Source organism: Berghia stephanieae, chromosome 7 (genome assembly GCF_034508935.2).
Source record: "Berghia stephanieae isolate SIO BIC M18660-M18661 chromosome 7, UCSD_Bste_1.3, whole genome shotgun sequence".
Taxonomy (NCBI): domain Eukaryota; kingdom Metazoa; phylum Mollusca; class Gastropoda; order Nudibranchia; family Aeolidiidae; genus Berghia; species Berghia stephanieae.
Genome location: NC_088366.1, coordinates 38,522,357 through 38,538,582, shown reverse-complemented (window position 1 = coordinate 38,538,582; position 16,226 = coordinate 38,522,357). Strand labels below are relative to the sequence as shown.

The window sequence follows — 16,226 nt, the reverse complement described above, 5'->3', positions numbered from 1 at the left end:
CTTTTGGTAGATCATTTATAAAAATAAGAAAGAGAGTACAGCTGAGGCAGGATCCTTGTGGGAGACCTTCCTCTAATACTTCTCTGTTTGACAGTCCGTTATTAATTTTTGTTTGGATTGTTCTGTTACTGAGAAATTGTTTAATCCAGAAGTAGAGATTTCCATCAATTCCGTAGTCCATCATTTTTGATAACAACCCTTTCCTCCATACTTTGTCATAGGCTTGTTGGAGATCAACAAAAACCGCGACTGTATGTTTTCCATCTTGAAAGCCATCAATTATTTTTTGACTTAATCTAAACAATTGATCTTCTGTTCTTTGCCCTATCCTAAAGCCTGCCTGATATTTATTTAGTAGGCCACATGTCTCCAGCCACCAGTATAAACGGTTATTAACCATTCTCTCAGCGATCTCTCCAACACATGAGGTGAGAGATATTGGTCGGTAACTTTTCGTTTCGTCGGGTGGTTTATCTTTCTTTAAGATTGGAATTATAATAGCATTTTTCCATCCCCTTGGTACTATTCCTGTCTCCCATGTTAGATTTATAAGTTTGAGAAGCATCTGTTTACCTCTCACGCTAAGATGCAAGAGCATTTCATTGTGTATCTTATCTGGTCCAGGGGATTTCCTTAACTTGAGTTTTTTCATAGCTCTGTGAAGTTCTGACATGGTAAAGCCCTCTTTGAACAGGTATGAGATAGCTTTTGGGGCCTTTTCTTGATGTTTAAGGTCTTTAATCAATTTTTTGTCCTTTTCACTTCTTTTTGATGCCTTGTTTACTGAAGCAAAATGTTTGTTGAAGATCATGGCTTTTTTTTGGTCATCTACGATTGTTCCTTCTGTAGTTTTCATGGGCTTTGGGTTGGTTTTCGGGGTTTCATTGTTAAGATTATTAAGTAAGGCCCATGCTTTTTTCCCATTTTGATTGAGGTCAATATTAGCGCATGTGTCTGCCCATTTCTTTCTTTTAGCGTTGTTAATAGTTCTTTTGACAATTGCCGATGCTTTATTGTACTCAATCTTGTTTTTAATGGTTTTGTTTTCCTCTAAGTTTTTCCTTGTTTCCTTTCTTACATTTACTGCTTTTTCAATTTCTTTGCTCCAGAAGGGTTTGTAATTCTGTCGACTACCTCTTGGAATTCCTGCTTTTGCAGCTGCAAGAATGGCTTTGGTGAGGGCTTCGTTTAAATGTTCTACACTTGATGTATCTGTAATTTTTGGAAGCTGGTTATCTAATGTTGCTGTGAAAACATCCCAGTTTGCTTTCTTGAAATTCCATTTGGATTTCTGCTCAAATGTTTTCTTCTGTGTTTGAACTGTCATTTGTGTTAAAATTGGTTTATGGTCACTGCCTATTTCATCCAGGAATTTAATGTGACAAGAATTCAGAAGGTCAGAGGAGATGATGGTTAGATCGGGATGACTCAGGGACATATGAGCTCTGTGAAGAAGGGTGGGGACTGAGTCTGCATTTTGTAAAATGGTGAGGTTGAATATCTATAACAAGATATGGACAACACAGACTTTTCCACCTAGTTGGAATCTGGCCACCGTGATTCCAATCCCAAAACCTGGGAAAGACCATTCGGACGCTTCAAACTACCGACCAATCTCCCTCACCAGCTGCCTATGCAAGCTGATGGAGAAAATGGTCAACAAGCGTCTGATGTTCTACTTGGAACACAACAACTCCCTCTCCGACCTCCAATGTGGCTTTCGAAAGAACAGATCAACTGTTGATCACCTTGTTCGACTAGAGAGCTTCATTCGTGAGGCCTTTGCCAAAGGTGAGCACTTGGTAGCAATCTTCTTTGACCTCGAGAAGGCCTTTGACACAACTTGGAAATTCGGAATCCTCAAAGATCTGCACAATCTTGGTCTACGAGGAAACCTTCCAATGTTTGTCAGAGCATTTTTAAACAACAGATCCTTTCAGGTCAAAGCAGGATCCACCTTTTCTAATCCGTTTGATCAGGAAGAGGGAGTTCCACAGGGTAACATTCTGTCTCCCATTCTGTTTGAGATTAAAATAAACTCAATAGTGAATGCAATGAGACAGAATGTTGACTGTTCCTTATATGTTGATGACTTTCTTGTATGCTATCGAAGTAAATCGAGTATGGACACCATTGAGAGATAGTTACAACTCCAACTAAACAAACTGTCGGAGTGGGCAAATCTCAATGGTTTCTCCTCCCCATCAAAAACAGTAGCTGTCCACTTCTGCCGAAAACACACCTGCATTAGACAGCCTGACCTTTATCTCAACAATTCCAGAATTGAGGTAAAGGACGAAGCCCGATTCCTGGGTTTGATCTTTGATAGGAAACTAAATTTCCTCGCCCATATCAAAGATCTCAGACTGCGATGCATGAAAGCAATGAGAATAATGAGAGTTCTGTCGAGCATGGAATGGGGTTCGGACACAAACACTCTTCTAAAGATATACCGAACCCTTATTCGATCAAAACTGGACTACTCATCTTTTGTATACGGCTCTGCAAAACCATCCTACTTAGGCATGCTGGACCCAATTCATCATCAGGGACTGCGCTTGGCACTCGGGCTTTCCGCACTTCTCCAGTGGCAAGCCTTTATGCTGAGGCAGATGAGCCACCTCTCCATCTCAGGAGGAAAAAACTGGCTCTCCAGTATGTTACTAAGGTCACATCGCTGCACGACAACCCAGCACACAAACATGTACACTACACGGATAGGACACTAGAAGAAAAATTTCGCAAGCACCCAAAAATGACACCACCATTAGGTTGCAGAATAAAAAAAGACATCGCAGACATGAACATCAGTCTAGATAGGATACATCCATACGTCCAAGCAAAGACACCACCATGGTCCATACATAGACCAAACATAAATTTGGACCTAACAAAACTGGAAAAATCACAAACAGACCCACATATTTACAAACAGACACTAAAAGCAATATTACAAACATACAAAAACCATACTCACATATTTACGGATGGTTCAAAGAACGCAGATGCAGTAGGATGTGCCTATCACTCATCGGAAGGCACAGGATCACTTCGCCTGGATAGAAATGTTTCGATCTTTACAGCGGAATCGAGAGCAATCCTAAATGCTCTCCGTTTGGCTGAGAGATCGAATAAAAATAAATTCTTGATCTTGTCTGACTCACTGTCCGTACTAAAGGGGATCTCAAATTTTTATTGCACCGATCCAAGACTCATAAGTATCTTGGAAGGTGCAAATAAATTATTTATTAAAAAAAAGAAAGTTTGTTTTCTCTGGGTACCTAGTCATGTGGGTATTCAGGGGACCGAAGAAGCGGATCGACTGGCAAAAGAGGCGGTGAGCCAAAAATTACAAGAGGGCAGTAAAATCCCACACGCGGATTTAAAGATCAATATTAAAAAACATGTCCGAAAGGAATGGGAACGATCCTGGAGTCGAGAAGTACATAACAAATTAAAACAAATTAAAAGTGACCTCGGCCCCAGACCCAACTCGGGGGTAAAGAGAAGAGACGAGGTAAAAATAACTCGACTCCGGATCGGACATACTGCCCTCACTCACCGTTTCCTTCTGGAGAGGGATGAAAAAACCCTCTGCAGAAGATGTAACTGTGACCTGACAGTTCAACACATTTTAATTGAATGTACAGAATTAGAACAGATAAGGTCACAACATTATGATAACAGAGACTTGAAGTCTCTGTTCCAGTCGGTCGATCCGCTTACAATTTTAAAGTATCTGCAGGAATGTGAACTCCTGCAGAAATTGTAAATAGATATTTTTACTTAACAAACATGTAACTATTATGATTTTATAAAGATTTTATTACAACAGTACACGTTTTGATCAGCTATGGCCCCTCAGGGCCGATAAAAGATTGATAAAAGACAGAAACGGGCGCTTAAATGACCTAAATAGTGTCGAAAGCGCCGTTAAACACCCAAAAACAAACAAATTTGTTATTTTTAATGTATAATGTAAGCATTTGAGTGTATTCCTCTTTGTTGGTTTTTGTGCTTGTGTCCGGATGAGACTTATAGGTGATCTCAAACTAAGTACATCGATGGTTTGCTCTTGGAATCTGCATCTGATCCCTATTTGTTCCCAGTTCCCCTTTGTCTTCCTTTCTCTTGGGTGCTTTAATTGTAATTCTAGAACTTTTTACTATCCCATTTTCTTCCTTTTTACTGGCGCTGATATAACCTAAATGTGTTGCAAGCTCCGTAAAACCTTTAAAAACAAAAACAAAAAACGGCCACTAGAGCACCATCGCTACAACTTATGCCTCTTTCACTGACACTAGCATCAATACTACCAACATGATTGGGGTCTTTTGGTAATTTATTTGGGTGTTTTGCAAGCAATTATCTTAAGATATTGCAATTTCTGAACCTTATACTAATTTGAAATGCTGGTTTAGTTTAGTTTGTCGATAAACCAGATAATTTTGTAATTACAAGAGATTGCTGCGAATAAGTGTTCGAATTATGTAGATTAGAGTTTATTTTGATTTTGATTTGGTTGTATAGTGCATACTTTTTTCCACATTTAGGGACAAAATACACTTTTTTATTCATACTGGGAAGGCTGGCAGGTCTGAAATGACCAAGTGATTTACTATGAAATTTCGTACTTACTAGTACTAGATTATAGCCCCAGTCTTGGTATGAATTTTTCCTTTACTCTTAGTCTGTCCAAACCCCCTGTTTTATTTCTGTAGTCAGCGCCTCGTTACCAAGGAAACCTGCATCATCAACAATATACCAGCCATATTGCTTGGAGATTTACACTTTCGTGTCAAAAGAAAAATGTAATGAAAGGGAATTATTCAGATATTGAAGGCCCTGTTGATATATTGCTTTGAGCTTAAAAAACTATTTAAAAATTACAGATCGTTGAAAGTACACACTTTTGTTTGTGGAAACTTTAAAAAATGACTCAACAAGTCGTGAATGAGACTTCTGCCTGAGACTCTGAGCAGGTTCGCTTGGAAGAAGAAAAAATTACTATTAAAAAGTTTAATCAGTGATACCAAAACTCCAGTTTCACTGGAAAAAATCCTGTCTGGAGCAAAAAATTCCTGATTACGGGCAACTTCCGTCAAATTTCGGTGAGGTCAAATTGTTCCAAGAATCCCCCCTCCCCCCATCCTCCCACCACCACATCATCATCACTGCTACTACTACTACAACCACGATCATAACATCATCGCTATCACTACTACTACCACCCCTACATCATCATCACTAGCACTACTACTACAACCATCACTACCGCTACTACTACAACCATCACCACATCATCGTCAATACCACTACTGCTGCAACCACCACCACCACATCATCATCACTACCACTACTGCAACCGCCACCACCACCACATCATCATCACTACCACTGCTAATGCAATCGCTACCACCACCACATCATCATCACTTCCACTGCTACTACAACCACCACCATCATAATATTGTCACTACCACTACTACTACAACCACCACCACCACATAATCACTACACCTACTACTACAACCACCACACCACATCGTCATCACTACCACTACTACTACGATCACCATCTCATCATCATCACTACCACGACTGCTACAAACACCACCACATAATCATCACTACCATTACTGCAACTACATTCAATACTACCACATCATGTTAACTAATTCTACAACAACCACCCACATCATCATTGCTACAACTACAGCTACGATCACCAGCACCACATCATTATCAGTACCACCACCACATCATCATCATCACTACCACCACTACTACTACAGCCCCCATGACAAGATCATCATCACTACCACTACTACCACAACCACCACTACAAGATCATCATCACTACCACTACAACCACCACCACCACATCATCATTACTACAGCTACTACTACAACCACTATCACAGCATCATCACCCCGTGTGGTCTCCGGGGTCCCTCAACTGAGAGGGAAAAGAATTGAGCCACCGTAAGCTCATGCGTGTCGTAGAAGGCGACTAAAAGAGCCATTCTGGTTTGGTGGTAACCAAAGAAAAACCACCCGACTGGTGAGAGAAAAATGGAGAGACACAGTGGCTCCACAGACCCCCACACCCCAGCCCTTTTTATGAGAATGGCTTCATTCACCCATTTTGCTATTTTTCTTGTCCTGGCAATCATCCCCAAACTTTTTCTCCCCCCAAATCCCAAGAACGTAGTATATAAAAGATGTTTTGAGGAATGACGGTTTCAGTTTAAAGAGAGCAAGGGAAGGCGATGGCATAGCACAAATCCCACCCCCTTTTACCATATTTGAGCTCTGATTTCCATTCCATACCCCATTTCCCCAATGATTCCAAATTTCCCTTCCTTATCAAAATTGAGTTGCCAGGACAGAGAGAGAGAAAGAACGGAGGAAAACAAGCCTTCTTAACTGTCTTCTATCCCCCAGTATCTCTATACCCTGTACCGTTGAAATAGGTTCAACGAGGAGATATTCCTTTCCAAATCCTGCACAGCAGGCACCTTTCTGCTGAGGGTGCGCAGTTCCGAGAGGACCCCGATAAGGAGGAGCTATTGATCCTGGAGGCTGAGGGGGGTTCACCTTGCGAGGTGTTTCTACCCCAACACTCCTCTTTGGCTTGACGCTTCTCTAAAGACGGGTGGGTAGCCTACCTTGTAGATGGCCCGAGCTACCCAACGCAGAGATGCCAAATCTATTTTTTGGCACTCCCCTCCATTTAGGCAAAGAGATTGGAAGGACTAGATTTAAAACCATATCTAGTTCCTGTCCCCCATGAAATTTCTTTTTAATCATGGTTTGTCATCTCTGAATCAGCAGTCAGTCTTTGTGCAATGCAAAGATTAGGGTCAATCCGAGAGAAAGGCCTGGAGGCGGGACGTCCCCCAACTCCCCCCCTCGAGTCCTTTTTTTTTTTTTTTTTTTGTTTTTTTTTTTGTTTTTGTTTTTTCCCCCAAGGACCATGGAAGGACAAGAGGAGGCCAGACTTGAGGAGTATAGCTTCGGTGAGTGCCTTACCCCCCAAGTGTGGGACTGAGCCGTGCTAGTGGGCACAATATAGCCGGGTTGAATAAAATCTTATAAATATCATGGCCAAAAATAATAAAAACTCTCCCCTTAAAGCCCCACCCCAGACAGGTAAAAAAAGAAAGATAACTGCCCCGATGACTCTTGATGACTTACCAGGAATGGCAACCCCAAAATTCTCGCCGTTCCTGGTAATTCAACCGAATGAGGATAATATTAAACTGAACACTTTGAGTATCTTCACCATCAGTAAGGCACTCAAAGCAATTGGCGCCGGTACACCAAAGGCAGTAAACAGGAACAACTCTGGCACTTTAATGATACAAGTGCAGGGTCGACAAGAGAGTGAGAACCTCTTGAAATGTACCAGATTCTCTGACATCCCAGTCACCGTTGAGGCTCACAGGAGCCTCAATAGGTCAAAAGGTGTCATAAGAAGCAGAGATCTGGTAGGCTGTTCGGAGCAGGAGATGGTTGAGGAACTGGAGGGTGTTGTCGAAGCTCGGCGGGTTAGCATCCGCCGCGGCGACAACACAATCCAGACCAACACCTGGATCCTGACTTTTGACAGCCCGAGACCCCCGTCGAGAATAAGAATTGAATACCTCGACTTGGAGGTTCGGCCTTACGTCCCGAACCCCATAAGATGTTTTAACTGCCACCGGTACGGCCATACTAAAACAAACTGCCGCCGTAAAGCTACATGCCCCCGCTGCGGCAAAGAAGACCACAATGAGGAAAACTGCAAAGTGGACCCTTGTTGTCTGAACTGCCAAGGCAAGCATGCAGCACATTCGAAAGATTGTCCTAAGTGGCAAGAAGAAAAGGCAATCTTGACATACAGAGCCACTTACTGCGGTACGTTTGCTCAGGCAAAAGCAGTGATCTGCCCCCCTCGGCAGGTCACTACTTCTGCCAAGAGTTATGCAGAAGTTGCCAGGGCTGCTGGTAATAACCAAAACAGCCATGGCAAAATCGCACAGACTAGAAAAGACAGTCCTCAAAAGAAAAAGCCATCAAGACCTAAAAACAAGGTCACAAATGTGTCAAAAAATCTTTTTGACACATTGGAGGTTCAAGATGTGGAACCTGCAGCCCCCTCCACATCCACCTCCAAGGCGACCTCCACCCCCCCTCCTTCCCCAAACAAAAAAATTCTCCCCCTCATGGGCGTGGATGTTGGACCCACCCCCCATCTCCACTCCCTTGAGCCCTCTCTATCCCCCCAAAAACAAAACTCCACCCCTTCCCAGAATATGGAGCCACCAACACCAGTCGGGGGATCCACAAATCCCCCTGAGGGGCCTCAAAGCCCCAAAAAATCTAAAAACCCAGAGGGACCTAAAAATCCCAAGGGTTCAAAAAAACTCAGCCCTAAAAAAACCGAGAGGCCCTCCACAGGGCCTCCTTCTCCTATGGAAGTCTCTCCTCCTAGGAGAATAAAAGTAAAAGGGTTGAAGGCAGGCATACTGCCTAACCTCCCCACAAAAAATTAGGATACCTAGTCAGACAAGATTAATTTCCTGGAACATCAGAGGGATCAGATCAAATAGAACAGAATTGGACCTCCTCCTCCAGAGGAATCCTGATGTAGTCTGTCTGCAGGAAACAAAATTACCAGCAGACGACTACACAGTAAAAGGATATACGGCCAATGATCTGATTCACTCTGATGGCCAGATAGCGTGTGGGGGAGTTTCAATTCTCACGAAGAAGAGCACCCCCCACCGCTTGATACCAATGAAAACAAATCTACAGGCAATAGCAGTGAGAGTGACATTGCACAGACCAATCACCATCTGCTCTGTGTACATCCCACCAGATCATCGCCTCCAGTCTGCCGAGCTAGAGGGAGTTCTAAACCAACTCCCCCCTCCCTATGTGATAATGGGAGATTTCAATGCTCACAGTCCTCTCTGGGGAAACACAGACACAAACCAGAGGGGAAAGGCAGTGGAGGCTTTCATAATGAAAATGGATGTATACTTGGCAAACGGTCTCGAGGCAACACGGGTAAATATTCACAATCTTACCACGTCTGCCATTGATCTCACTTTCTGTGATCCTACATTAGCTCCAGAGCTCTCCTGGACTGTGATCGATGACGATCACGGTTCTGACCATTTTCCAGTCTGCCTAGACATCACCCCGACTTCAAGGGCCCCACAGCCCAAACGTTGGAGTGTTTGGCGAGCAGATTGGGAAACTTTCTCACAGGAGTGTCACAGACTCCTTACGACAGAGGTGGACAGCTATGACAAATTCAAAAATATTTTAACAAATATCTGCAGCTCGACAATACCAACAACCTCTGGTAGACAGAGAAAACACAATCCCTGGTTTTCAGAGGAATGTCGAGCGGCCCTACGGGAGAAGAAAAAAGCATACAGGAAAGCGATGAGATTCCCAATCCCTGAGAATTTCGCAACATTTAGGAAACTACGAGCAAAGTGTAGGAAGATCTTCCGAGAAAACAAACGGAGATCCTTCCAAAACTTTGCCTCAAAAATAAATAGCCAGACACCCCTGAATAGGGTGTGGAAGATGTTACGGAAACTGAAGGGATCCGATAGTGATTCACTAAATCACTTGACACGTCCCGATGGATCCGTGGCTGAAACAGAACAAGAAATTGCCAACACTCTGGCCGAGAGGCTGGCGCACAACTCCTCGTCTGCACACCACACACCACAATTTCTGCGCCATAAACAAAACGCATTTGTACTATTTTTGTTAGATTGCTTGTTTTTTTGTTTCAGCGGTCTCTCATATAACCTCAATTGTGTTGGAAGAGACCTAAAGCAACAAACAAACAAAAAAACGCAGAAAACACACCAATAAACTTTACATCTACAAACACTGAAGACTACAACAAACCATTTACACTTCAAACTACCGACCAATCTCCCTCACCAGCTGCCTATGCAAGCTGATGGAGAAAATGGTCAACAAGCGTCTGATGTTCTACTTGGAACACAACAACTCCCTCTCCGACCTCCAATGTGGCTTTCGAAAGAACAGATCAACTGTTGATCACCTTGTTCGACTAGAGAGCTTCATTCGTGAGGCCTTTGCCAAAGGTGAGCACTTGGTAGCAATCTTCTTTGACCTTGAGAAGGCCTTTGACACAACTTGGAAATTCGGAATCCTCAAAGATCTGCACAATCTTGATCTACGAGGAAACCTTCCAATGTTTGTCAGAGCATTTTTAAACAACAGATCCTTTCAGGTCAAAGTAGGATCCACCTTTTCTGATCCATTTGATCAGGAAGAGGGAGTTCCACAGGGTAGCATTCTGTCTCCCATTCTGTTTGAGATTAAAATAAACTCAATAGTGAATGCAATGAGACAGAATGTTGACTGTTCCTTATATGTTGATGACTTTCTTGTATGCTATCGAAGTAAATCGAGTATGGACACCATTGAGAGACAGTTACAACTCCAACTAAACAAACTGTCGGAGTGGGCAAATCTCAATGGTTTCTCCTTCTCCCCATCAAAAACAGTAGCTGTCCACTTCTGCCGAAAACGCACCTGCATTAGACAACCAGACCTTTATCTCAACAATTCCAGAATTGAGGTAAAGGACGAAGCCCGATTCCTGGGTTTGATCTTTGACAGGAAACTAAATTTCCTCGCCCATATCAAAGATCTCAGACTGCGATGCATGAAAGCAATGAGAATAATGAGAGTTCTGTCGAGCATGGAATGGGGTTCGGACACAAACACTCTTCTAAAGATATACCGAACCCTTATTCGATCAAAACTGGACTACTCATCTTTTGTATACGGCTCTGCAAAACCATCCTACTTAGGCATGCTGGACCCAATTCATCATCAGGGACTGCGCTTGGCACTCGGGCTTTCCGCACTTCTCCAGTGGCAAGCCTTTATGCTGAGGCAGATGAGCCACCTCTCCATCTCAGGAGGAAAAAACTGGCTCTCCAGTATGTTACTAAGGTCACATCGCTGCACGACAACCCAGCACACAAACATGTACACTACACGGATAGGACACTAGAAGAAAAATTTCGCAAGCACCCAAAAATGACACCACCATTAGGTTGCAGAATAAAAAAAGACATCGCAGACATGAACATCAGTCTAGATAGGATACATCCATACGTCCAGGCAAAGACACCACCATGGTCCATACATAGACCAAACATAAATTTGGACCTAACAAAACTGGAAAAATCACAAACAGACCCACATATTTACAGACACTAAAAGCAATATTACAAACATACAAAAACCATACTCACATATTTACGGATGGTTCAAAGAACGCAGATGCAGTAGGATGTGCCTATCACTCATCGGAAGGCACAGGATCACTTCGCCTGGATAGAAATGTTTCGATCTTTACAGCGGAATCGAGAGCAATCCTAAATGCTCTCCGTTTGGCTGAGAGATCGAATAAAAATAAATTCTTGATCTTGTCTGACTCGCTGTCCGTACTTAAGGGGATCTCAAATTTTTATTGCACCGATCCAAGACTCATAAGTATCTTGGAAGGTGCAAATAAATTATTTATTAAGAAAAAGAAAGTTTGTTTTCTCTGGGTACCTAGTCATGTGGGTATCCAGGGGAACGAAGAAGCGGATCGACTGGCAAAAGAGGCGGTGAGCCAAGAATTACAAGAGGGCAGCAAAATCCCACACGCGGATTTAAAGATCAATATAAAAAAACATGTCCGAAAGGAATGGGAACGATCCTGGAGTCGAGAAGTACATAAATTAAAACAAATTAAAAGTGACCTCGGCCCCAGACCCAACTCGGGGCTAAAAAGAAGAGACGAGGTAAAAATAACTCGACTCCGGATCGGACATACTGCCCTCACTCACCGTTTCCTTCTGGAGAGGGATGAAAAACCCCTCTGCAGAACATGTAACTGTGACCTGACAGTTCAACACATTTTAATTGAATGTACAGAATTAGAACAGATAAGGTCACAACATTATGATAACAGAGACTTGAAGTCTCTGTTCCAGTCGGTCGATCCGCTTACAATTTTAAAATATCTGCAGGAATGTGAACTCCTGCAGAAATTGTAAATAGATATTTTTACTTAACAAACATGTAACTATTATGATTTTATAAAGATTTTATTACAACAGTACACGTTTTGATCAGCTGTGGCCCCTCTGGGCCGATAAAAGATTGATGAAAGACAGAAACGGGCGCTTAAATGACCTAAATAGTGTCGAAAGCGCCGTTAAACACCTAAAAAACAAAAACAAACAAAATTCTTATTATTATTGTCATTGTTAATTTTTATTGTTAATAAATTTGTTGTTATGATTATTCCAGGTCCAGGTATGGGAGCCCCGTTGGTGTCCACAGCTCTTGTAGCCAGAACTGTAGCCCAGCTATGGCAGAAACCTATTGTGGCTGTCAACCATTGCATTGGACGTATCCTTCGATCTTCCTTACCTTTTTTATTTATAATGGGATAGTTGTGGATACTGATATCAATTAAAATGCTGAATTAAAATTTAGACAATTATATTCTTTGCTGGGTTACATATTGACCAAAAAAATCCTAACAAATAACACATGAGAGGGAGCAAATTCATTTTCATTCTACTAATAACCTATGAAAAGCATATGTATAGTATTGAATATTATTTTATTGTAGACCTGTGATATGAACCCACTTATTGAACCAACTACTGCTAGTCACAAACTTGTCTTGTGCAGTTAACTTTGAATAAAAGATTGAGATTGAGATTTTGTAATGGGAATAAAGTACAAGTTCAGTACTAGCTCGGATAGGACAAATGATCTGTTATTTAAAACAGCATGTTACAGTGAGTTGTTTTGATTGTGTGGTGTAATACCTGTCTATATGCATGTGATTGCCGTGAAGTAGGTGTTTTTCAACAATGCGTGCTGCCTTTTCAAACAGAAAACCATTTGAATATAAAGAATCCTAGTAATTAATAGTTCTTATTTGAGTGTTTTTAGAATAAATGAGGGTAGTTGGAGGTGACAGAATTTTTACTCGTCAGTATATAAATTAGCAATTTTGTTTTCTATTTTTGTGGGAAATACTATGCTTAAATGAAAGCCCTATCTCCACTGAATTAATATCTTAATGAAAATCCATTCATAAATAAAAAAAAGTTATTCAGTTTCAAATGTGTCATTTATTTGGATGACCCCAAAGATAGCAGAACCCGAAAATTACGTTCTTTCTTTGTTTTTTTTCTTCTTCTGGTTTGTGGCTGTATCTCGCTTAATACGTGGAATTAGAGATTGAAATTTGCAATCTTATGGCAAATTTATCAGAAAATATGATGAAGACATCAGAAGAGTTGTATAGTTTTAGAGCTGTAAGACGAGAGTCAACCATAATTTTGTTTTAAAATATACATTTTGATTGATCATTTGGAACATTCTGAAGTGTAATTTTGTGTCTACAACCCATTCAAAGGATACGAAAAATGCTTGCTAACTTATTGTCAATCAAAAAAGTCCCGTGAGTTCATGACTTGTGTTATTTCTGGTACTTATTTGAGAGAGAGAGAGAGTGTGTTTGTGTGTGTGTGTGTGTGTGTCTACTGTGAGGAAAAGATAAATTGGACAAGTCTATTTCAAAGGGGACAAATTGTGTTAAAAAGTCGAATTATCAACTGATATTTAAAAACCACCTCTATTCGCAGCAGTATTGTGAATAATTATTTTACACTACTATCACTACCACTTCTACAACTCCTACTTTAACTATTACTACTACTAATACGACCACTTCTACCACTACTACTTTAACTATTACTACTACTACTACTACTACTACTACTACTACTACTACTACTACTACTACTACTACTACTACTACTACTACTACTACTACTACTACTACTACTATTACTACTACTACCACTACAACTGCTTCCACCACCACTACTACTACTACTACTACCACTACTTCCACCACCACTACTACTAACACTTCTACCAATACTATTTTAACTACAACTACTGGTACCACTACTACTATAACTACTACTACTACTACTACTACTACTACTACTACTACTACTACTACTACGACTACTACTACCACCACTACTACTACTACACTACTACTAACCATCACTACTACTACTATACTACTACTACTATTACTACTACTACACTACTACTACTATACTACTACTACTACTACTACTACTACTAACTAAACTACTAACAACTACACACTACTACTACTACTACTACTACTACATACTACTACTACACTACTACTACTAACTACACTACTACTACTACTACTACTACTATAACTACTACTACTACTATACTAACTACTACTAACTACTACTATACTACTACACTACTACTACTACTACTACTAACTACTACTACTAACTATACTACTACTACTAAATACTACTACTACATACTACTACTATACTACTACTACTACTAACTTACTACTACTACACTACATACTACTACTACACTACTACTACTACTACTACTACACTACTACTACTACATACTACTACTACTACTACTACTACTACTACTACTACTACTAAACTACTACTACTACTACTACTACTACTACTACTACTACTACTACTACTATTACTACTACTACTACTACTACTAACTACTACTACACACTATTACTACTACTACTACTACTACTATACTACTACTACTACTACTACTACTACTACTACTACTATACTACTACTACTACAAATAATAATAATAATAGATCTTTATTGTCCATAAATATGGCAATTTGTCATTTAGTTACACTTGTTATAACGTTAAACGATAACTGTAACATTGAACAGATATTTCACTCCTACTTATTTCTCTCTCTCTCTCTCTCTCTCTCTTCTCTCTCTCTCTCTCTCTCTCTCTCTCCTCTCTCTCTCTCTCTCTCTCTCTCTCTCTCTCTTCTCTCTCTCTCTCTCACTCTACTACACTACTACTACTATACTCACTACTACTACTACTACTATACTACTACTACTACTACTACTACTACTACTACTACATACTACTACTACTACTACTACTACTACTACTACTACTACTACTACTACTACTACACTACTACTACTACTACTAACTACTACTACTACTACTACTACTACTACTACTATACTATTACTACTACTACTACTACTACTACTACTACTACTATACTACTACTACTACTACTACTACTACTACTACTACTACTACTACCACCACTACTACTACTTAAACCACCCCACAGGATTCAAATAAGAATATTCTATTTTTTTTTCTTTTTACTGTCATGGGGTTGTTTTACACCCCATCGGATAGAAATAGGGTATCAGAGATTTTATACCTATATAACTCAAAATATATTTGACTGATATAAATGATATTTTGGGGTCACGATTCTCATATAACAATTGGTGATTACACAAAATTTAAACTTTCTAGCTCAAAAAATAAAAAACAGTTATTGGTGAAAAACATATGGCTTGGGTGTAAAACCACCCCAAGGAGTGAAATAGGGTTAAGGACATTAAAAGTTGAAAACAGTCAGAGACCAGGTGCACAATTTGCCACAAATTGCTGCAAGACAGAAACAGGGTGTGTGATAGCAGCTCTAGACACACTTAAGATGGCCAACACTCCAGTCTCGTGGAGAAAACGCATACATCTATCTCACAAGACAGTCAAAAGCAAACACTCAGCCATAAACATTCCAATCTACATCAACAATTCTCAAAACATACTCGACCAGGCTTCCCACACCAACTAATCCCACAAGCCATGTGCAAGAACAACTCCATACAATTACAGATTCTTTCCTCGAACAATATGTGAATGGAACAAACTACCGCATGATATAATAAACATCACAGACCCAACATCATTTCAACGCATTATCCACATATACACAACACCTGGAGGATTGAGTGACTTGAGTGACAGGATTCGTGTGGTGTGATAGGTAATATTTATGTGTATAAGATTTGCAGTAATGGGCACATTATGCCTTTTGCATCTAATGGACTTGAACTTGAAATGATAGATAATGGGCATGCTGACCCAATTCATCATCAGGACTGGCTTGCACTCTGGCTTTCGCACTTCTCCAGTGGCAAGCCTTTATCGAGGCAGATGAGCCACCTCTCCATCTCAGAGGAAAAAACTGGCTCTCCAGTATGTTACTA

General features: G+C 40.6%; 1 protein-coding gene across 4 annotated transcripts in view; it reads left to right on the top strand.

The window, feature by feature from the left end:
- Window positions 1-16,226, top strand: part of LOC144977198 (putative tRNA N6-adenosine threonylcarbamoyltransferase) — a 162,863-nt gene that overhangs the window by 34,090 nt on the left and 112,547 nt on the right. For all 4 annotated transcript variants that reach the window (XM_078922147.1, XM_078922146.1, XM_078922144.1 and 1 more), the window contains exon 4: window positions 12,358-12,459. In XM_078922147.1, the coding sequence (XP_078778273.1) occupies window positions 12,358-12,459 (102 nt within the window). The remainder of the gene's footprint in view (window positions 1-12,357; window positions 12,460-16,226) is intronic.